Source organism: Equus przewalskii, chromosome 31 (assembly GCF_037783145.1).
Source record: "Equus przewalskii isolate Varuska chromosome 31, EquPr2, whole genome shotgun sequence".
NCBI classification, from domain to species: Eukaryota; Metazoa; Chordata; class Mammalia; order Perissodactyla; family Equidae; genus Equus; species Equus przewalskii.
This window is the reverse complement of record NC_091861.1, coordinates 6,137,414-6,160,034: the sequence shown is the minus strand read 5'-3', so window position 1 is coordinate 6,160,034 and position 22,621 is coordinate 6,137,414. Positions and strand designations below refer to the sequence as shown.

Below are 22,621 nucleotides of genomic sequence, written 5' to 3'. Positions count from 1 at the left end.
TAATTACACTATAATTCACAAGTGGGACTGTCTCTGTATAGGTCTCTAAAATCTACAGCAAAAGTTCTTGAACTTTTTTGAGTGACCGTTCCTTTTAACAACCTATCAAAAGCTTTTACTCTCCAAAATGTACATGTGCATACACATTTTACAAACAATGTCAGAGTGATCACAGATTCCAAAGAAACCCTGGATCACAGCTTTGATTTATGCTAAAATTATACTGCTTTAAAGTGACCCCTGAGTATGAGAATAAAACAGATAAACATCAACCAGCCCCTTGTCTTATTAATATTAAAATTTGTCATTCAGAACTATTGAATCATACTGAAAAAGAAAATCAGAGGGAGAGAGGCACTAATAAAACTGGATTATACCAATAATTTCAATCCTTCTTTTGACAGAATCATTTATCATTACTTAAATAATCTGTGCAAATTTATTTCTAAAACAACTAAGCTTTAAAAAGAATATATTATAATAATATACCACTTTATAGCTTAAAACAACATAAAACTCCCAAGCATTCTTAGGTCATCCGTGAAATACCTGGTCCTTTCACCTGAGTACAAATTCTGATATTTGGTTTGTTCTTATCGGGCCCAAAGCCTTGGCTGTATCCTTGACCAAAAAATGTCATTGTAAATGACGAGGCATCAATCTGAGAAAACAAAGCAAAGGTTTTATTTAATAGACATGTCATTTCCTCCCTGAACACAATAAAACCTACCATTCTACTTCATATGAGACATTTTCAATAGATAACAACATCAATATTCTATCTGCCATAATATCCTGCCATCTTTTAAGCATGGAGCAAAAAGCTAATTCTTTGAAGACGCAGGTTTTGATGACCGGTGTGATGACGGGGTGAGGGAGGAGGTGAGGAACAGGGACGGGGTGAAGATGATTCTTAGCTTGTGGCTTAAAGAAGGACAGCACCATTAAAACAGGCAGCTTCAGAGGAAAAGCTGGAGGCAGTTTTTATTTTAGGGTGGTAGAAAATGGTAATCTGGTTTTAGATATCTGTTTGAGGTGACAAGACAAAAACAGTCAGCCAGTAAGGGCAATATGGGCCTGGGGCACAGATATATATGCCTCACTCGGAGATATAAAAATTCAATTCAAAAAATTAAATTCTAGGGGCCAGTCTGGTGGCATAGTGGTTAGGTTTGCGTGCTCCACTTCAGTGTCCCAGGGAAATTAAATTCTAGAAGACTTATCCAAGCACCTTTCACAATCACTCATTTAGAAATACGGTAAAAAAGAATTTAGTCATGGTCAACAAATTATTTATTAAGTATCAACTAAGGGTCAGGTTCTGGGTTACGCCCTGAGGCATAAATAAAATACAGTTCCTGCCTTTCCTGGAACTTACAGTTTAGTGGGGGAGATATATATATATAAACAGATCTAGTAACAATATAGATACGAATTAAAAGAGGCAGGACTAGGTCAGAGGAGGGCATTAATAAATCTACGGAGGAGGAGCACAGGGTTTTGAAATACACACACACCACCACCCCCGCCCCCACACACACACATTCTAATAGATGTTTATTACACAGAAAAGTAGGGTAGTCCCAGAAAGGAGAAACTATCATTTAAAGGTAAAACCAGACAAGGCTGTCACAAGAAAAGAAAATTACAGGCCAACATCTTTGATGAACATAGACAGAAAAATTGTCAACAAAATATTTGCAAACTGAATTCAATAATACATTAAAAGAATCATATGCCATGATCAAACGGGATTTATTCCAGGGATGCAAGGATGGTTCAACATCCACAAATCAGTCAGTGTGATACAACACATAAACAAAATGAAGGATAAAAATCATATGATCATCTCAACAAACACAGAAAAAGCATTTGACAAAATTCAACATCCATTTATGATAAAAACTCTCAACAAAGCAGGTAAAGCAGGAACATACCGCAACATAATAAAGCCCACATATGACAAGCCCACAGCTAACATTAAACTCAATGGTAAAAAGCTGAAAGCTTTTCCTCTAAGATCAGGAACAAGACAAGGGTGCCTACTTTTGCCACTTTTATTCAACATAGTATTGGAAGTCCTGGCCAGAATAATCAGGCAACAAAAAGAAAGAAAAAGACATCCAAATTGGAAAGGAAGAAGTAAAACTGTCACTATTGGCAGACGACATGTTATATATAGACAATCCTAAAGACTACATCAAAAAACTGTTAGAACTAATAAACAAATCCAGTAAAGTTGCAGGATACATAATCAATACACAAAAATTTGTTGCATTTCTATACAGTAATAACAGAACTTAAGAAAACAATCTCATTTACAATTGCATCAAAAAGAATAAAATGCCTAAGAATAAATTTTAACCAAAAAGGTCAAAGACTTATATATTGAAAACTATAGGACATTAATGAAAGAAATTAAAGAAGACAGAAATAAATGGAAAGATATTCTATGCTCATGAATTGGAAGAATTAATACTGTTAAAATGTCTATACTACCCAAAGCAATCAACAGATTCAATGCAATCCCTATCAAAATTCCAATGGTATTTTTCACAGATATAGAATACACAATCCTAAAATTAATATGGAACTATAAAAGACCCTGAACCAAAGCAATCTTGAGAAAGAACAAAGCTGGAAGCATCACACTCCCTGATTTAAAACTATATTACAAAGCTATAGTAATTAAAACAGTATGGTACTGGCATAAAAACAAAGATCAATGAGCAGAATAGAGAGCTCGAAAATAAACTCATGCATATATAATCAATTAATTTATGACAAAGGAGCCAAGAATATAAAAATGGGGAATGGACAGTCTCTTCAATAAATGGTGTTGGGAAAATTGGACAGCCACATGCAAAAGAACGAAAGTGGACCACTATCTTATATCATATACAAAACTTAACTCAAAATGGATTAAAGACTTGACAACCAAACCTGAAACCATAAAGCTCCTAGAAGAAAACACAGGCAGTAGGTTCCTTGACATAGGTCTTGGTTATGAATTTTTTAATATGACACCAAAAGCAAAAATAAACAAGTGGGACTACACAAAACTAAAAAATTTCCACACAGCAAAGGAAATCATCAACAAAACGAACTGGCAACCTACTGAATGGGAGAAAACAGTTGCATATCATATATCTGACAAGGAGCTATTATCCAAAATATATAAAGAACTCATACAACTCAATAGCAAAAAACCAATCTGATTAAAAAATGGGCAGGGGCAGGCCCGCTGGCACTGTGGTTAAGTTCACACGCTCTGCTTCAGTGGCCCGGGGTTCACAGGTTCAAATGTCAGATATGGACCTATGCACCGCTCATCAAGCCATGCTGTCGCAGTAACCCACATACAAACTAGAGGAAGTCTGGCACAGATGTCAGCTCAGTGCCAATCTTCCTTACCAAAAAAAAAAGAAAGAAAGAAAGAAAGAAAAAAGGCAGAAGATCTGACTAGACATTTTCCCAGACACATACAAATGGCCAATGGTTACATGAAAAGATGCTCTACATCATTAATCATCAGGGAAATGCAAATCAAAACTACAATAAGATATCACCTCACACCTGTTACAATGGTTATTATCAAAAAAACCCACTAGAAATAACAAGTGTTCGTGAGGATGTGGAGGAAAGGGAACCCTTGTGCACTAGTGGTGGGAATGTAAATTGGTACAGCCATTATGGAAAACAGTATGGAGGTTCCTCAAAAAATTAAAATAGAACTATCATATATATGGTCCAGCAATTCCACTTCTGGGTATTTATCTAAAGAAAATGAAAACACTAATTCAACAACATATCTGCACCCTCATGTTCACTGCAGCATTATTTACAATAGCCAAGATATGGAACCTACATGTCCATCGATGGATGAAGAGACAAATACAATAAAATATTATCCAGCCATAAAAAAGAATGAAATCTTGCCATTTGCAACAACATGGATGGACCTCAAGGGTGTTATGCTAAGTGAAATAAGTCAGAGAAGGACAAATATTGCACGATCTCTCTTACGTGTGAAATCTAAAAAAATATAAACATATATATATATGCAAACTAAGCTCACAGATACAGAGAACAGACACTGGTTGCAGCCAAAGGCTGGGGGTGGGAGGTGGAAGAAATGAGTGAACTATTTTGGAATTTTTTCAGTTTAAATAAATGGAACTAAAAAAAAGAAAGAAAAAGATATGAGCTTTTCAGTACACTTACCAAAATTAAATGACTATTGTTTAAAAGAAGCAATAGAATCAGCTACTCATGTATGTCTAAGGTCATATGCTGTCAAAGGTCAATACCAAAGAAGATGACTTCCAAGTGAAAATGGGAGGAAGCCAAGTTGGATAAGTTTCCCAAAAGAAATCAAGCAGATTTCCTTGGTGCCAAGATATCTGGCAGACTTCTCAGGCATGACTGCTTCTTGTTCCCATTTCTCTCACTTTATCCCACAACATGTAGCCTTATAAACGCTTGGGCATTAAATCATAAACTGTAAGTCAGCTCATGAGATCTGAGCAGCAATTATCATAAAATAATAGAATGGCACCCCGGCCTTTCAAGGCCTGAATGTACACTCTACTCTAAATCTCCTAGAATTAGTGTTGGCCAGCCTCTGAAGTAGAGGAGAAAGAGAAGGGTAAGAGCAGAGAAGAACGGAAAAGAGAAAAGGACAAGGGGAGACGGGGGAGAAGTTGTTGGCTTTGCCTGTCCACCATGGTCCAAGGGAGAGGATATCTTCCAGGCCACCTGAACTGTACCTGTAGTCCATCTGACAGCAGTATCTCTTGTGGAAACTGATTCCTTAGTCAGCAAAAAAAAACCATGTTAATAATTTGTCTACTGTAATTTGCTTAAACGGAGAGAACCAGCAAGCAGGACAATGCCCTGTCCTGAAACTATCCTATCTACCTAATAGATATAGTTCTGACTAAGTTAACTAACTGTATTCTGGTTTATATACCTCAGACTCTTGTGAATTAGCTGGAGTGAGTAACCAGTTCTCCTGGTCATGATAAATCTGGGACAGCGATAAGAACCTGTATCACAATTGGTTAAATTTCAGGGCTGGAATCAGGACCAATGTAAGTTCTTCCTTCTTTTCAAACTCACGCTGCTTCTATACCAGTGGTTCCTAATTTTTTTAATTCAAGGACTGCTTTGGGGAAAAAAAAAGGCAAGAAGGGATGTAGTAGCCTGGTCTATCGCAGTCTAACATGGCTAGAACATACAACTGAAGAGGAATGGGGTGGCACTAACCCCAGCGTCAGAAGTGCAGACAAGGTCAGACATACATGCCAGAAGCTGTCCCCTCCCCAGACTGAGGCACACATGCTACGTGATCATAACTCTCCCAGGCTAGGCACACATTCAGCTTTAGAACAATCTTCAACACAGTCTCCAGGGTGCTACTACCAGTCAATCATAGTTAGCATGAACAATGAAACCCATCTGCCATTCAGGACTAGGTCATGAAGGGCCTCACACCTCCAGAGATGGACTTCCAGCCAGTGGTGCTCTGGGGGTGTGAACCAAAATCACCCAAACCTGACATGGAACCTTCCTACCTCCACATCAGGGATTCACAAACTTGTCAGCACATTAGCATCACTGGGGAGCTTTTAAAAAGCCCAATACCCAAGCCACATTCTAGACCAAACCCAAATCTCTGGTCATCAGTTTTGGGTTCTCTCCCAAAGTTAAGAATCACTGCTCTATACTTCCAGGCCCCACCCCACACCTACTGAGTCAGATGTCCAGATGCTAGGGTCAGGACACGTGTTTGAAAAAAGCTCCCTGTGTGATTCTAACATATAAAGTCCCAGATAAAAATCACTGCCAAAGCAGTAAGTCAGGGAAGCATTTTAAAGAAGTTGATAACAGAGTCAGATTTGTGTCACAGATCTCTTGAACAGCAGGGGGAAGATGGATTAGAAAGAAATCACAGGACAGCTATGCACAGTTCATTCCAGAGATAAGGGCCTGCATTATCAACAGAGTGAAAAGACAACCCAAAGAACGGGAGGAAATATTTTCAAATCACCTATCTGATAAGGTATTAATATCCAGAATATAAAGAGAACTCCTAAAACTCGACAACAAAAACACAAACAACCGATTCAAAAATGGGTGAAGGACTTGAATAGACGTTTCTCTAAAGAAGATATACAAACGGCCAATAGACACATGCAAAGACGTTCTACATCACTAATCATCAGGAAAATGCAAATCAAAACCATAATGAGATACCACCTCACCCCAATAGGATGGCTACTATAAAAAAAACCAAACAGGAAATAACACGTGTTGACAAGGATATGGAGAAACTGGAACCCTTGTGCACAGTTGGTAGGAAGGTAAAATGGTGCAGCTGCAGTGGAAAACAGTTTGGAGGTTCCTCAAAAAATTAAAAATAGAATTACCATAGGATCCAACAATTGCACTTCTGGGTATACACCCAAACAAACTGAGAGTATGGTCTTGAGATATTTGCACACTCATGTTCATAGCAGCACTATTCACAATAGCCAAAAGGTGGAGGTAACCCAAATGTCCATGGAAGGATGAATGGATAAGCAAAATGTGGTGTGTATCACACACACACACACACACACACACATATATACACATACACACAATGGAGTATTATTTAGCCTTAAAAAAGAAGGAAATTCTGACACATGCTCCAACACAGATGAACCTTGAGGACATTACGCTAAGTGAAATAAGCCAGTCACAAAAAAACAAACACTGTATGACTCCATTTATATGAGGAACTTAGTCAAAAATCATAGAGACAGAAAGAAGAATGGTGCTAGACAGGAGCTGGAGGAAGAGGAGAAAGGAGTTATTATTTCACGGGTATAGAGTTTCAGTTTTGCAAGAGAAAAGAATTCTGGAAATGGACGGTAGTGATGGTTACATAACAGTATGAATATACTTGATACCACTGAACAATAAAAAATGGCTTAGACAATAAATTTTATGTTATGTGCATTTTACCACAATTAGAAAAAAAAAAGAGAGAGAGATAAGAGCCTGAACCAAGGCAGCTGTGACAGATTTGGAGAAAAATCTAGAATGATGCCTACGTTTGTGACGGGGCAGATGACAGAGTCACTAACTGAGATGGGAAATACAGAAGGAAGAAGAGGGTCTGGGGGAAAGAAGTTCAGATTTTGACGTGTTAAATCTGAAGTACTTGAGGGATACACAGGTCAAGGCCTCTAGTAAAATAGCTGGATATGTAAATCTGGAGACTAAGTGTGCCTGTAAGAGCACTGGTGAGATCACTTAGGGAGGGTGAGCGAGAAGTGGGCCAAGGATGGAACCCTGGGGATGATCAACATCTAAGAAGTAGAAAGAAGTGAGGATACAGCAAAGGAAGAGAAGGAATAGAGCAGAAACTCTGAAGAGCAATGATCTCAGAAGCCAAGGGAAATGAATATTTCAAGGACAATAATGTCAAAGAGAATAGACTAACTGAGGATTAAAGGAGCCAGCCCCGTGGCTGAGTGGTTAAGTTCGGCAGCCCAGGGTTTCACCGGTTCAGATCTTGGGCGCAGACACGGCACCACTCATCAGGCCATGCTGAGTCAGCGTCCCACATGCCACAGCTAGAAGGACCCGCAACTAAAAATACACAACCATGTACCGGGGGGCTTTGGGGAGAAAAAGGAAAAATAAAATCTTTTAAAAAAATAAACGAATAAGGTTTCAAAGCATGCAATGCACTTAGCAGTTGTAAGGCTAATAGTGACTTTAACAAGGGGACAGTGAAGGGTGAAGGAAGGGTTGAGGACTCTTTTTTAGGTTGGAAAAGGCACTGGCATGTTTATAGGATGAGGAGAAAGAAGCTGTATGGAGGAGGAGGAGAATTTACAGGAGAGAAAAGGAATGATCAACTGATGAAGTCAGGAGGGAATCTAATCGAAAGTAGCAGGAATGGTAAAGACTCAGGCTGTTTGACTCCAGGATCCACCACATTCTAGCTATGTGAACTGGGGCAAATAACACCCTCTCTGACTACTTCCCGAATTTTAAAAAGTGGATGATAATAATACCTTGACCTAAATGGTTGTTGGAGGACTAAATGAAACGTAAAGCACTTAGCCACACACCTGCCACACAAAGACGCCTGCATTTTAAAGAGCAGAGGCAGCAGGATTAGTCTTGTACAGGAGAATACTTCTCTGAGCGAGGATGGGAGCAATGGCAATAGGTCTGAGGACAGGAATCTGAGGGAGTGCACAACGGGGTTCTCAATCCCATCAGTAAAGAGGGACTTGTGATAACTGCAGATAGGGAAGAGAGTCGGGCTGGGCAGATTGTGAAAACAGCCCCTGAGAGGAGATGGAGAGATGACTAATGAAAAGTAAAAGGATCAGCAAGTGATGCTAAAAGTTCCACTGAGGGGCAAGCACGAATTTGTGGTGCTAGCCTCCCCTCAGCGGTGGAATGCTCCCCCGCAGTACCTCGTATCAAGGGGATAAAGGCTAGACGACCCAAGGCCTGACTCAGGGTTGGGATCTGTAAGTCAAACGGTAGAAAACGAAGCAGTCACATTGTTGAGGATATTGGACAGACAGTAATTCAATTTATCCACCATGGGGATCCAGGGTGTGTGCAAGAGGAAGGAGAAGAGAAGCTTGGGGGAGACGGGGAGGAGGTAAAAAGGAGGAGATAACAGAGGAGAAAAATGGAAGAACAAAAATATTTGAAATCTATATCAAATAAAGAGAACACAATTTCTGGAGCCAGATGGCTGGGTTCTCACCAGTTTGGCCATTTACTTGCGATAGGACCTTGGGAAAGTTTCTTAGCATCTCTGTGCCTCAGTTTCCTCATCTGTAAAATGGTGATAATACCTACCTCAAGAGATGTTCAAAAAGACTAAGTGATATAATTTATATAAAGAATGTAAAAGAGCTTTTGAAACATAGTAAGTGCCCCATCAAGTCTTAGCTGTTATTGTCACTGCACTGATGAAAAGTAAAAACAAAACAAAGAAAAACATTATTTTAAAGAACTGGGTACAAAAGAAAAGGTTACCTGTTTTTGTGTTGGACCTTGTTTGGAAAAATAACCAAAGGAGAAGAGCCATGGGAACTAAGGGGAAAAAAAAAACCCTCAGTGATATTTTCTTAAACTCATGGAAAATACTTCTAAATATCTAATTTCATAAAAATATTACTTACTTTTATGAGAAGTTGCCTTCCAATGCCAAACTTCACAAAGAATAAGAAGAAAAGGCCTGCAAACATCAGCTTAATAACAGAGGTGATGCCTCCCACAGTTACATAGGCAGCATACTGAACCTAGACAAAGAGTACAAAGTCAGAAAGTTACTCCCTACTTTTTTAGACCAAGTAATACAAAAATGTTAGCTACTTATAACTTACTCTGTAGTTATAGATATTGAACAAAAGCAGGCGACACTTTATGAATGTGTTATATTCATATATTCAAGCTTCTGAAAGCTTGTTCAGAAACCAGACATTGAGAGAATTTTTTTTTAAAGATTGGCACCTGAGCTAACAACCGTTGCCAATCTTTTTTTTTTTTTTTCCCTTCTTTTTCTTCTTCTTCTCCCCAAAGCCCCCAGTACATAGTTGTATATTCTAGCTGTAGGTCCTTCTGGTTGTGCTATGTCGGATGCTGCCTCAGCATGGCCTGACAAGTGTTGCCATGTCTGCTCCCAGGATCTAAACCAGCGAAACCTTGGGTCACCGAAGCGGAGAGCGTGAACTCGACCACTCGGCCACGGGGCCAGCACCAGGAGAATATTTTTTAAAGAAAGTGTTGCAAATGGTAATTAGCTTCCGTTACTTGAACACAGAAGTCCGTGTAATCTATATATAAAAAGTCCACAATAATATACCTGAGTATAGCAAGTATACATTACAGAACGTAGACAACACTTTCAACCTCTTCTATGAGAAAATACTCTGTTATCTTTTAACTTGCGATAGTTTCCTCTTCAAGTCTCAGCAGTGGGAACAATTACTTCCTTCTCCAAAAGGAGTAGGACAGTACTGCAGAGGTAGCAAGGAGAGAAGAAAGAAGAACCCAGACATCTCCACAAGCAATAGAAAATATTCTAGCAGCTGAAACTCTAAATAAGATTGTCTGGTGTTAGGCACCAGGAGTTCCTGTACTGAACTTGCGGTTTGGTGTTACATTAAAAAGCTATTCAGATCTGAATTACAGGGGGTGACTAGTACCACCCCACAAAACGCAAAATGCTCCACACTATTGATTCTGTATACTTTCAGAAACTGAAACATGCCTTCATTAGCTCTTTCTTTGCTTTATAAACATAAAAATCCTACATTAAACAGATAGGGGAACTGTAACAAACATAGAATACTCTTTACTAAAAATTAAATCATAGGGACCAGCCTGGTGGCATAGCGGGTGAGTTTGGATGCTCCACTTTGGTGGCTCAGGGTTCGTGGGTTTGGATCCTGGGCACGTACCAACACACCCCTCATTAAGCCATGCTGTGGTGGTGTCCCACATACAAAATAGAGGAAGACAGGCACAAGTGTTAGCTCAGGGCCAGTCTTCCTCAAGCAAAAAGAGGAAGATTGGCAACGGATGTTAGCTCAGGGCCAATCTTCTTCACCAAAATATATACATAAATTGCATACACTTACAGGTGATTCCTCTAAATTTTCATGCAAGTAACGCTGAGTCCGTCTCACAACAGACACATCCGCTCCCATGAAAGGAATGGAATAGCTGTTGAGTTCTCTGCAGTAAGAAATTGGCCACCTGCAAGACAGACTCATGTTGCATTTTCTTCATTTGCAGTGATCACAACTTTAACTGGCACATTTCTGAATAAAAATTTTAACTTTTCTGGAGGCAGTAAAAACAATGATGACAGATCTGCTCTTAGTTAAAATTTATTTCAGTATTTGTCCTTTGTTCTCTATACCTAGACCCAAAAAAGTGACAAGTGGAACAGTGTGGTATTCCTCACACCATGGGCACTTAACACATGTAGTTTAACTAGGTTTTGCCCCATCAATTTCCCTAGACAATGATAAAAAGAACATACATTTCAACTGCCAAACTCTTGAGTTTAGAGTTCTCACATATAAATATTATTAATAGACTGAATGATTAATCTACATAAATCATCACACTTTAAGATAGTGATTTTACTACATAAAATGTAATTGACATTTAATTTTGATATTGACAGTGAAGAATCATAAAATTCATTTTTGCCCAGGGTCTGAATGTATTACTATATATGAAGTACTTAAGCTTAGGGTAACATATTAATTATAGTTTATTTACCTTTGGAAACAATCCTGAACTTACTACAAAATAGTCTCCAGGCTTTTCTTAGTAGCACACTTTATTAATAGCCAGATCAACAACAATATACTTCAACTAGATATACCAAAGAATAGATTTTGAGTTAACATACCTTCTTTTCAATTTTGGACCAACAATTGGGACAGGTTTCAGATTTGACTCATTTCGTAGTTTTTTCAAATTACTCTGATCTCCAAAACCATAAATTGCTGACTTCCAGGTACCATCATGAATGCACATCCCCTAAGAAAATAATTCAAGAAAGAGTTAAAGAAACATGTCTTAAGCAATAATTGCTAAAATGTAAAGCCAAGTAACTTCTAACTGACACGAGGAATATTTCACCTCTACTTGAGCAGGCATCATCCCTTATTCAATAATCTTGAGATGAACTTTCATGACTGGCTAGGGACCAGTAACACTCATTAGTTTGACTATATTCAATATTTACACCAAGATATGCCCTTTCTTCTTCCCTCTTACCATCATTTATGCTCTTTTTATAATAAAGCCATTGAGTTTCACGTCACCATTTTCACTCAACTGACCATATGCTTCAAAATTAACCTTTCTAATCTCTATCCCTATGTTGATTTCCCAAAATTTCAAGACACGTTCACAAACACATTTATGCATATGTATACAACGTACTGCCATCTATTCCTTCCTTGTTGTACTTGGTGCCCCACCCGCCCCCACATCCCTTATTCCAGCCCCAAGTTATATAGATGTCTTCCACAGAAGTGTTGTTAAAATAATTTAAAAATTAATACGATTTATGTCTTAATTTCTTTCCCTAATTCCTCAAATTCTTTCTGGTACTGTACTCAGCATAGAATCCTTGCTTGATCTTACCAGACTCTAATTCATCCACCTAGTTTTCATCTCTTTCACGAGACTCTCAGCTTTTGGTGCCTTCCATTCTCCCAATATAATCACCCTCCCACAACCCTCACTCCAACTCCAATTAGGAATGAGGGGGAGAAAGAAGAGCACAGGTGTAACCTCAGAACTTACAGTCTTAATGCCGACCCTGCTTCAGCTAACTTCTAGGTGGGCCTTTTAATTCTCTATTATGTAAATATTTTAAACTTAATTTATAATTTTGATTGTATATAACTGTATTATGTCCTGCCTTATATGTTGTTTACCTTGTTTGAATGAACAAAGCCATTTAGAAAGATTCAAAACCAACTTTGAAAGAGGAATACCAGTAAAGCAGATGTGAAGATATTGTTGATTGCTAATAAGCAGAATAAGAGAAACAATAAAACCATGAGAATATTTGGGTTTTTATATCTTAGCTTTGATGACATTGAAAAGCAGAGACACCAAACCAATTTTCCATTTTGATACAGATGAATTTCCTCTGTTTTGCTAAAACTAAAACAGAGCTAAAAGTCTTGAGGGTTTGATTTGTGAAACTATTCTAAATGTGGGCCAATTCGACCTATGTGCAAACATAAAGACTAGCAAACACCAGCAGAAAATGGCGTTTTAAAAACCTAAGAATATCTTCTTATACAAATAAGCCACCAGAAACGCAAAAATTACCTTCTATTTTTAAACTGTTACCTTATTTCGTTGAAAAATATAACATAAAGAAAAGTGCACAAGACATCTGTGTACGCTGTAATGAAACGATGAAGCAAACACCCACGCAGCCCAGAAGGGCCCCCTCCTGCCCGCCTTCACGGTGATCAAGAAAAGCCCTCGCTTTCTTCAGGTTCCCACCTAGGTGTTTATTCCTGAACAGTACATTGAGTTTTGCCTGTGTCTAAACTTTACAGAAAAGGAATCATACAGTAGATATTCCTTGACTTTGGCTTCTTCTGCTCAGAACCATGATATTAGGATCCATCATGTCTTAGAAGTAACTCCTACTCTGCAACTGACCTTTCCATTTTGTTAATGGGGTCTTTTTCTTTTCTTTTTGTGGCTGTGATAAATTTTATTTAATACTTACGTGTACCCTGGTCTCATTGTGTCAACCAGGATTGAAAACTGACTGAGTATATATAATATGACTATAGAACTGTGATAAAAGAATTGCCCCAGGAAAGGTCCTTCAGATTTTTTTTTAATTGAGGTTATAATAGTTTACAACATTGTGAAATTTCAGTTGTACATTATTGTTTGTCAGTCATCTTATAGGTGCGCCCCTTTACCCTTTGTGCCCACCTCCCATGCCCCTTTCCCCTGGTAACCACTAAATAGTTCTCTTTGTCCATGTGTTTGTTTATCTTCCACATATGAGTGAAATCATACAGCATTTTTCTTTCTCTATCTGGTTTATTTTGCTTAACATAATACCGTCAAGATCCATTTATGTTGTTGTGAATGGGACAATTTTGTCATTTTTTATGGCTGAGTAGTATTCCGTTGTGTGTGTGTGTGTGTGTGTGTGTGTATCATATCTTCTTTATCCAATCATCATTTGATGGGCACTTAGGTTGCTTCCATGTCTTGGCTATTGTGAATAATGCTGCAATGAACATAGGGGTGCATAAGTCTCTCTGAATTGCTGATTTCAAGTTCTTTGGATAGATACACAGTAGTGGGATGGCTGGGTCATATGGTACTTCTATTTTTAGTTTTTTGAGAAATCTCCATACTGTTTTCCAAAGAGACTGAACCAGTTTGCATTCCCACCAGGAGTGTGTGAGGGTTCCCTTTTCTACACAACCTCTCCAACACTTGTTATTTTTTGTCTTGGTTATTATAGCCATTCTAATGGGTGTAAGGTGGTATCTCATTGTAGTTTTGATTTGCATTTCCCTGATGATCAGTAATGATGAGCATCTTTTCGCATGCCTGTTGGCCATCTGTATATCTTCTTTGGAGAAATGTCTGTTCACATCCTCTGTCCAATTTTTGATCAGGTTGTTTATTTTTTTGTTGTTGGTTGTGTGAGTTCTTTATATATTATGGAGATTAACCCTTTGTCAGATATATGATTTGTAAATATTTTTTCACAGTTGGTAGGTTGTCTTTTGTTTCAATCTTGGTTTCCCCTGCCTTGTAGAAGCTCTTCAGTCTGATGAAGTCCCACTTGTTTATTTATTCTTCTGTTTCCCTTGTCTGAGAAGACATGGTGTCCAAAAAGATCCTTTTAAGACTGATGTCAAAGAGTGTACTGCCCATATTTTCTTCTAGAAGTTTTATAGTTGCAGGTATTACCTTCAAGTCTTTGATCCATTTTGAGTTTATTTTTGGGAATGGTATAAGAGAATGATCTACTTTCATTATTTTACATGTGGCTGTCCAGTTTTCCCAACATTAATGGTGTCTTTTGATAAACAGACATTCTCAATTTAAATGTACACAAATTTATCACTTTTTCTTTGTATTTAATACCTTCTGTGTCTCTTTTAAAAAGCCATTCCCTGTATAGCATAGTGACTATAGTTAATACTGTATTGCATATTTAAAAGTTCTCATCACAAGAAAAAAAATTCGTAACTATGTATGGTGACAAATGTTAATTAGACTTACTGTGATGATCATTTTGCAATATATAAAAATATCAAGTCATTCTGCTGTACACCTGAAACTAATACACCATGTTATATGTCAATTTTTCCTCAATTAAAAAAAAAATAAAATTTATTTCTATGGGGGAAATAAAAGAAGCCATTCCTGACCTTGAGGCCATGAAATATGTCATCTTCTAAAAGCTTTACTATTTTGCCTTTCACATTTAGGTCTATAATCCACCTAAACTTGATTTTCGTACATAGGGCAAAATATGAGTCTGATTTCTCTTTTTCTCCATAGAGATACCCAATTGTCCCAGCATCATCTCCTGAAAAGCACTTTTACCATAAATCAAGTGTCTATATATGCACGAAGTACTCTGCGCTCTTTATGCTGTTTCTCTGGCCTACTGATATCCCTCTGCCAATGTAACACACTGACTCAATATTCTGGATATCCCAAAGTGTTTTTCTACCTTATTCTCCTTCAAAAAACGTCTTGGTTATTCTTGGCCCTCTGCATTTCCACATAAATTTTAGAATTAGCTTGTCAAGTTGCATACCAAAACAAAACAAACAAACCCTGTTTGCGATTCTGATTGGATTATATGAGACTATAGATCAATTTGAAGAAAACTGACATCTTAACAAAATTGAGTGTTCCAATCCATGAATATGGTAGATTCTTCCATTTATTTGTCTTCTTTAAGGTCTCTCACTAACATTTTATAGCTTTCTTTACAGAAATATTGCACATTTTCTATTACTTATTCTTAGGTACTTGATTTTTCTATGCCATTATAAATAGTATCTTTTTTTAAAAAAATCCATTTTCTAACTGTAGCTGGTATGCAGAAATGCAACTGATTTTTATATAAATTTTGTATCCAGCAACAATAAAGACTAGAGTGAAAATAAATTGAGCCAAGAATAGAAAAACAATAGAGAAAAATCAATAAAATAAAAAATTGGTTCTTAGAGGAAATCAACCAAATTGACAAGCCTTTAGCTAGACTGACCAAAAAAAAAGAGAGAGGAGAGAAAACGCAAACTACGAAAATCAGGAATCAAAGAAAGGACATTAATACCAACTTTACATAAATAAAAAGGAGTATAAGGGAATACTATGAACAATGGCATGCCAACAAATTAGACAACCTAGAGGAAATGCACGAATTCCTAGAAAGAAACTTATGGATCGAATTGCGTCCCCCTAAAATTTATGTTGAAGGCCTAACCTCCAGTACCTCAGAATGTGACCTTATTGGGAAATAGGGTTGCTGTAGATGTAATTAGTTAAGATGAGGTCCTACTTGAGGAGGTGGACCCCCAATCCAAAATGACTGGTGTCCTCATAAAAAGAAGAACTTTGGACATAGACATAGGCACAGGGAGTACATCACGTGAAGACAAAGGCAGAGATTGGAGTGATGCGGTTACAAGCTAAGGAACATCAAAATAACAGAAAATCCTAATAAACCTATAAAAAGTAATGACATTGAATTAGTCATCAAAAAACCTCCCACAATGAAAAAGCCAGGTCCAGATGATTTCACTGATGAATTCTACCAAATATTTAAAGAAGTAACACTAGTTCTTTACAAACTCTTCCCCAAAAGGTCAGTATTAATTAGCCTGATACCAAAACCAGAAAGACACCACCAGAAAACTACAGACCAACATTCCTTATAAATATAGATGCAAAAATAATCATCAAAAAATACTAGCAAACTAAATCCAGCAATATATAGAAAGGTATATACTATGATCAAGTGGGATTTATCCCAGGAATGCAAAGTTGGTGTAACATATGCAAATCAATCTCATGTAATATACTCTAAGAATAGACTAAAAACAAAACCTGCAGATCATCTCAATAGAACATCATCTCCATACAACATAGTACTCTTCAATTAAAAGCACTCAGCAAACCAGGAATAGAAGATTAAAAGCATCTACGAAAACCCTCAGCTAATATCATACTTAATGGCAAAAGCCCGAAATATTTCTAAGATCAGGAACAAGGCAAAGATGTCAGCTCTTGCTACTTCTGTTCACCATTGTGCTGAAGGGTCTAGCCATCGCAATTAGGTAAGAAAGAGAATTTTTCCAGCTATTTATGAAACTCTTTTATTAATTCTAATATTGCCTGCAGATTCTTTTGAATTTTCTACATTCACAATTCTATCATCTGCCGAAGACAATTTTGTTTCTTCCTTTCTAATCTATATACAGTTTATTTCCTTTTTCCTACCTGACTGCTCTGGATAGGATCTTGTTGAAGTAATGATACTGTGCACCCAAGTCTTATTCCTGAGCTTAGAGCAAAAGTTTTCAGTGCACTGGCTATCATATTTGTTCTAGCTTCTTTTTAAAAAGATAATGTTCCCTTCTACTCCTAGTTTGCTATACGATTTAATAGCAAATGGATGCTACATCTTAGCAAAAGCTTTTTCTCTATTTACTGAGATGATCATATGATTTTCCTCCTTTAACCTGTTAATGAGGTGAATTACAGTGATTATACAATGTTACACCTTGCATTCCTTCTCTAAAACCAACTTGGTCAAAAGTTATTCTTCTTCCTATATATTACTGCTTTTAATTTGCTAATATTTTATTTAGTATTTTTACATCTATGTTCCTATGAAACTGCACTGTACTTTTCCATTTTGAATTGTTGTTGTAGGGTTTGGTTGCTGAAGTTAACCTTGTTAATCAATCATTCAACAAATACTTACTGAGCTGCTATTATGTGACTATCACTGCTAGGTGCTTGGTGAATTAAACAGAGAAAGGTCCATCTATTTGCAGTGCTCATATTTCAGAAAGGGTGAAATAATCAATAAAAAAAAATGGAGAATTTAGAAGGTGAGAAGTACTATAGGAAAAAAGAAAAAGGAGAGTAGGTAAGATGAATTGGGACTGCTAGGCAGAGGATTAGTTTACAATTTAAAATAGGGTGGTCAGGGTAGGCTTCATCAGGAAAGTGATATTTGAGAAAAGACGTGAAGGAAGTGAGGGAGTTAGTCATGCAAGTATCTCTGAGAACTATTTTCAGGTAAAGGGTACAGCCAGCACAGAAGCCCTACAGCAGAAGCGTGCTGGCGTGTTCAGGAGTAGCACAGAGGTCAGTGTAACTGAAGAGTGAACACGGAACAAAGGGTGGGAGAGGAGGTTGGAGAGGAAACTGTGGCCAGACCACTTTTAACCTTGCATGCTACTGTAAGGACTTTGGCTTTCATTCTGAATGCAATAGGGAGCCACTGAAGAATTCTGAGCTAAGGAAGGACAGGATTGGAGTTATGTTTAAAAAGGATCATCCTGGCTGTTGTATTGAGCACAGACTGTAGGGGAATAGGTGGTAGCAAGAGAAGTGGTGAAACATGGTCAGATTCTGATACATTTTGAAGGCAGAATCCACAGGATTTCCTGAGAGACTGGATATGGGTTTCAGAGAGAGGAGACAGCAATGACCTCACTGTTTGACCTGAATATTTGGAAGGACATTTCACCGTCAAATGAAACTGATAAAATAAGCTGTGGTTAGAGAGCATTTGGGAAGGAAAAGCAGGAGGTCAGTTATGGACAAGTACAGTTTGAGATGTCTATCAAATGTTCAATTGGAGATGTCAATTAGGCAACAGGATATCTTAAGTCCAGCGTTTAGGAAAAAGGTCTGGGTTGATGATACAAATTTGGAATAAATTTCTTAATACCCAAATATACAGAGATTTTCTTGTAATCTCTTCATCAATTTCTAGTATAACTGCATCACACTCTCGAACATACTCTAGAACAGGGGTTGGCAAACTATTTCTGTAAAAGGTCAGACTAAATGTTTTAGGCTTTGCAGGGCACACATGGGCTCTGCTGCATGTCTTCTTTGTTTCTTATTATAGCCCTTTAAAAAGGAAAAATTCCTTCTTAGCTTACAGGCCATAGAAAAGCAGGCAAGGTCCTGACCCCTGCTCTAGAGCTACCCTACCCAGTGCGGAAGCCAGCACAGAGCACACGTGAGACAGTCCCCACTGTGGAAGACCTGCTGCTCTTCTGGAGTACACGACTTCAAGCCTCTGGAGTGCTTCGAGTCTTGGCCAGCAGATAGTCTATGTTCCATTTTTCACATAAAATAAACAGGGTAAGGAGCGGCAGGAGAATAAGCTAGTGTCAAGGGTTGCACAGAGTTAAGGGAATTATCTCTGTCCCATCCTTGTGAAATAAAGGCTCTGTATTTTGCTTCAAGGGGAATCAGAGGGAACTGCAGTGATGTGGATGCTTCAACTTTCTTGTTCTGAGTTAAGCCCCAGCTTTAAGTCCTTATAGTAACTGTGGACAGCAATAACAAAACGGAGTAACTATTTAGGCCTGTAAAATGAAGCTGGGAGGGCATCAAGGAAGTGGAGCTTATGCATGCCTCTACCCAGACGGAATGCAACTTTTTAACTGTATTTCACTGCTGTCACTGTGACCTTTCAAGCACAGATAAGGACTTTTTGCCTTAGAGATGGCCTTAGCAACCAATCATGTATATCCAAGAAGTAACAGCTGTCGCTGGCACCAATCACAATTCTTGCAAAACAACCTATGTAATTGATCTCTTTTTGCCTTTATAAACCCTTGTCTCCTTTGTCTTCCTTGGAATATATTTTGGGTTTCTACCTGACTCTGTGTCTCCTGAATTGCAATTCTAATCATCCAAATAAATATCTGCTATTTAAATTGCAGTGGATTTTTGGGCCAGCCCTGGTGGCCTGGGGGTTAAGTTCGGCGTGCTCCACTTCAGCAGCCTGGGTTTGGGACCTACACCACTTGTCTGATAGTGGCCAGGCTGTGGCAGTGGCCCACATAAAAAGAAAAAAGGCAGAAGACTGGCGATGGATGTTAGCTCAGGGTGAATCTTCCTCAGCAAAAAAAAAATAAAAAAAATAAATTGTAGCAGATTTTTCCTCAGTCAACATAATATTTAATAACATTTATTGAGCAATTACTAAGTACCAACCACAGTTCTCATTTATATTCACTGACTAATTCTCATAGCAACAATATGAAGTAGATACTGTTATCATCTCCTATGAATGAAGGACATGAGGCACACAGAGAATAAGTTAACTTGCCCAAGGGCACATCACTGAAAAGTGGCAGACATGGAACTCAAGCCCAGGCAATCTAGTTTCAACATCTGTACTCTTAACCACTCCGGGAAAGATTCCTGACTTTACTTGGTAAGAACCATCTACTCAGCAGCTCTTTTATTGCTTCTAGTAAAGGGAAGAGACCTTCATTAGCTCTATCTGGTCTTTCCAATTGCAACACCTGCTGCTCTTTCAAAAGAAGCCTCTTTTCTAGCTCTACTTATCTTCTGTCTCCCTGCAGGGGACATCTGTTTTTTGTCAGTCCTGCACTATTTCCCTGCAACTCCCTATCCCATCTTCTGCTTAGAAAACTCTCTTTCCTATCTGGAACTTATTCCATGTTGTTCAGATGGGCTTGACCCTATGATCTTCCCTCCAGAGGCTCATGACCCAGGCCTCGGTAATCTGATTACTCCATTACTCCAGGTCACACCGACTGGCTCAAGAATGGCCAAATGACCCAATACCTGACTAATCTTCCCTATTATTTGATACATAAATTGCGGTAGCTGTTCCTGGGAAATCATGCACCTTAAGGATAATGTTTACCTGGGGCTTTCAGCACCTTCCCTGCCATGTCAAGAGCCTACACAGAGGAACACAGAAGAAGTGAAAGAGACAGAAAGAGGAAAGAAAAAAAAAGAGCTCTGATAATACCACTTGAACACCTAGATCCAGCCATACTAGTCTTGGCAGACGTTTGGTGACATGAATCAATAAATTCCTTTCGTTGTGTTGGTTTAAACCAGGTTGAGCTGGGTTTCTAACACATGCTAATGTTTCTAACATTCTAACACATGCTAACAAGAGCACCAACCATGTCTTTCAGGTTGCTGCCTCTGACCTTCCAAATGCCATTCACTTGTCAAGGCTAACCTTAGGCCTTTATGAGGCATTCCCAAATTACTCAGGCCTACACCCTTCATTCTGATACTCTACTGGATATTCTCTGTAACCACAAATTTTAGCATGTTTTATACAGTTCTTTGTGTTTATTAATCTGAACCCACAATCCAGATGAATAGAACCATTACTCTTATTTAAACATGCTCCACCCCACCCCACAGGTATGTCTTTATCATACTATTTCCTCTCCCTTATCCACACCTCCACAGCACCAACCTTTAAAAATCAGCCCATAGCCCAGCTTCTCCAAAAAGTTCTTGACCTCTGGCCTCCCAGCCAAATGTCCTCTCCATTCTCAGACTCCTACAGTACTTCAACTGATCTCTTTAGTAAACACTTCCTATCTCCCGCCCAGCTAAATTATTATATTTTTAAGGGCAGGGTTTGCATCTTATTCATTTATGTGTCACATTATCTTGCACTACTATATATACATATATACTTGCACTACTACACGATATTTGTTGAATGAATACTTTTTACAGAGAACAAATACTTATGAAGCCTCAAGCGTAGACACAGAATTGGATTAGACGTTACTAGCAAATAAAAGTATTATCATAAAACATGAATCTTTCCCAGAAATGCAACTATCTTATGTTCCCAGATAGACTATAAATTTCATAAGATTACAATTCCACCATACATTTCTTGTATGGCCCAACTCCAAGATAGGTACATGATAAAAATGTACTGACTCAGCCTTAGGTGATAATTTTCTTGGATGACAATATTTATTATATAACAATGATAGATACTTTAGTGTTAGGACCATGGTAATTCATTCTTACATAATGAATTATGCAGTTGACTTAAAATAGAATTTATTTTTAAAACAAAGTAATTCTCAACAATCTAGTATATTTACTTTTTAAAATTAAACGGTGACTTTCATACACTAAAAATTACAAATATACATAAAATTTAATTAATCTAAATCTTTTTAAAAAGACATGTATTATTTCCAAAATGTTTTTACTATTAACTTAGAAAACACTTGACAAACAGAGAAACCAACCTCAGGTCCTGAATGTACAGTCAGGAAACTCTCCACAGCAGTCAAAGTACCTAAAAGAGTAGGAAAATGGTGAAACTAAAATCTACTTAGCCAGGACAAGTAATAATAAACTATTCCTACTCATTTCAGGACTGCTTTTACTAAGCCCACAGCTGACATGGTCAGAAAATCTGTACTTAAAGCAGTTTCATTATGTTATCGTAAACAGACCTTAAAAAGCAGCTGAAGCAGGTAAACTGTGAGAAGAAAAGTTGAGCACAAACTCTGCCAGTCCTGACAAAATCTTGCCTAGTAGTCAAAGTGACAAGGCTAAAACTCTGTTCAAACAACGCAACGACTTAGCTCACTCATTCTGAAAGGCTATCAGAACACAGTTCTCAAAAATACATCTACGGGAATTATTCTGTTTTCCAATGTGACAGTTTTCAAGGAGACTTATTAGTAGTGACTTTCAATGAATATACAGAAAACCTATCAAAATGGTCTTCGTGATGGCTTATAAAATACTTAAAATGAGGCTTTTAAACAGCAATAAAAATATAACAAATATAAAGTAAAAATAGAAAACCAAAGCCAGAAAAAGGGGAGAAATCACTTATAGTAACCATGAGGTCTAATATATAGGTATAATGGTTAAGCATTTAATCTTTGAATTGCTTGAGAGCAGTAAGAAAAAAGGAAAACAGAATGGATGGCTAATTCTCAAAATCTGATAAAATAAAATACACCAACTTCTTAAGAGAGTT

At 37.8% G+C, this 22,621-nt stretch overlaps 1 protein-coding gene across 4 annotated transcripts in view; it reads right to left on the bottom strand.

The window, feature by feature from the left end:
• The window catches only part of SCCPDH (saccharopine dehydrogenase (putative)), a 39,020-nt gene that overhangs the window by 2,540 nt on the left and 13,859 nt on the right, over nt 1–22,621 (bottom strand). For 2 of the 4 annotated variants that reach the window (XM_070602618.1, XM_070602617.1), the window contains exons 5-10: nt 21,876–21,925; nt 11,453–11,583; nt 10,668–10,785; nt 9,207–9,326; nt 9,061–9,117; nt 550–661 (exon numbers count right to left, since the gene is read on the bottom strand). In XM_070602618.1, coding sequence (XP_070458719.1) covers nt 550–661; nt 9,061–9,117; nt 9,207–9,326; nt 10,668–10,785; nt 11,453–11,583; nt 21,876–21,925 — 588 coding nt within the window. The remainder of the gene's footprint in view (nt 1–549; nt 662–9,060; nt 9,118–9,206; nt 9,327–10,667; nt 10,786–11,452; nt 11,584–21,875; nt 21,926–22,621) is intronic. The other 2 variants (XM_070602621.1, XM_070602620.1) reach the window with 1 other exon arrangement.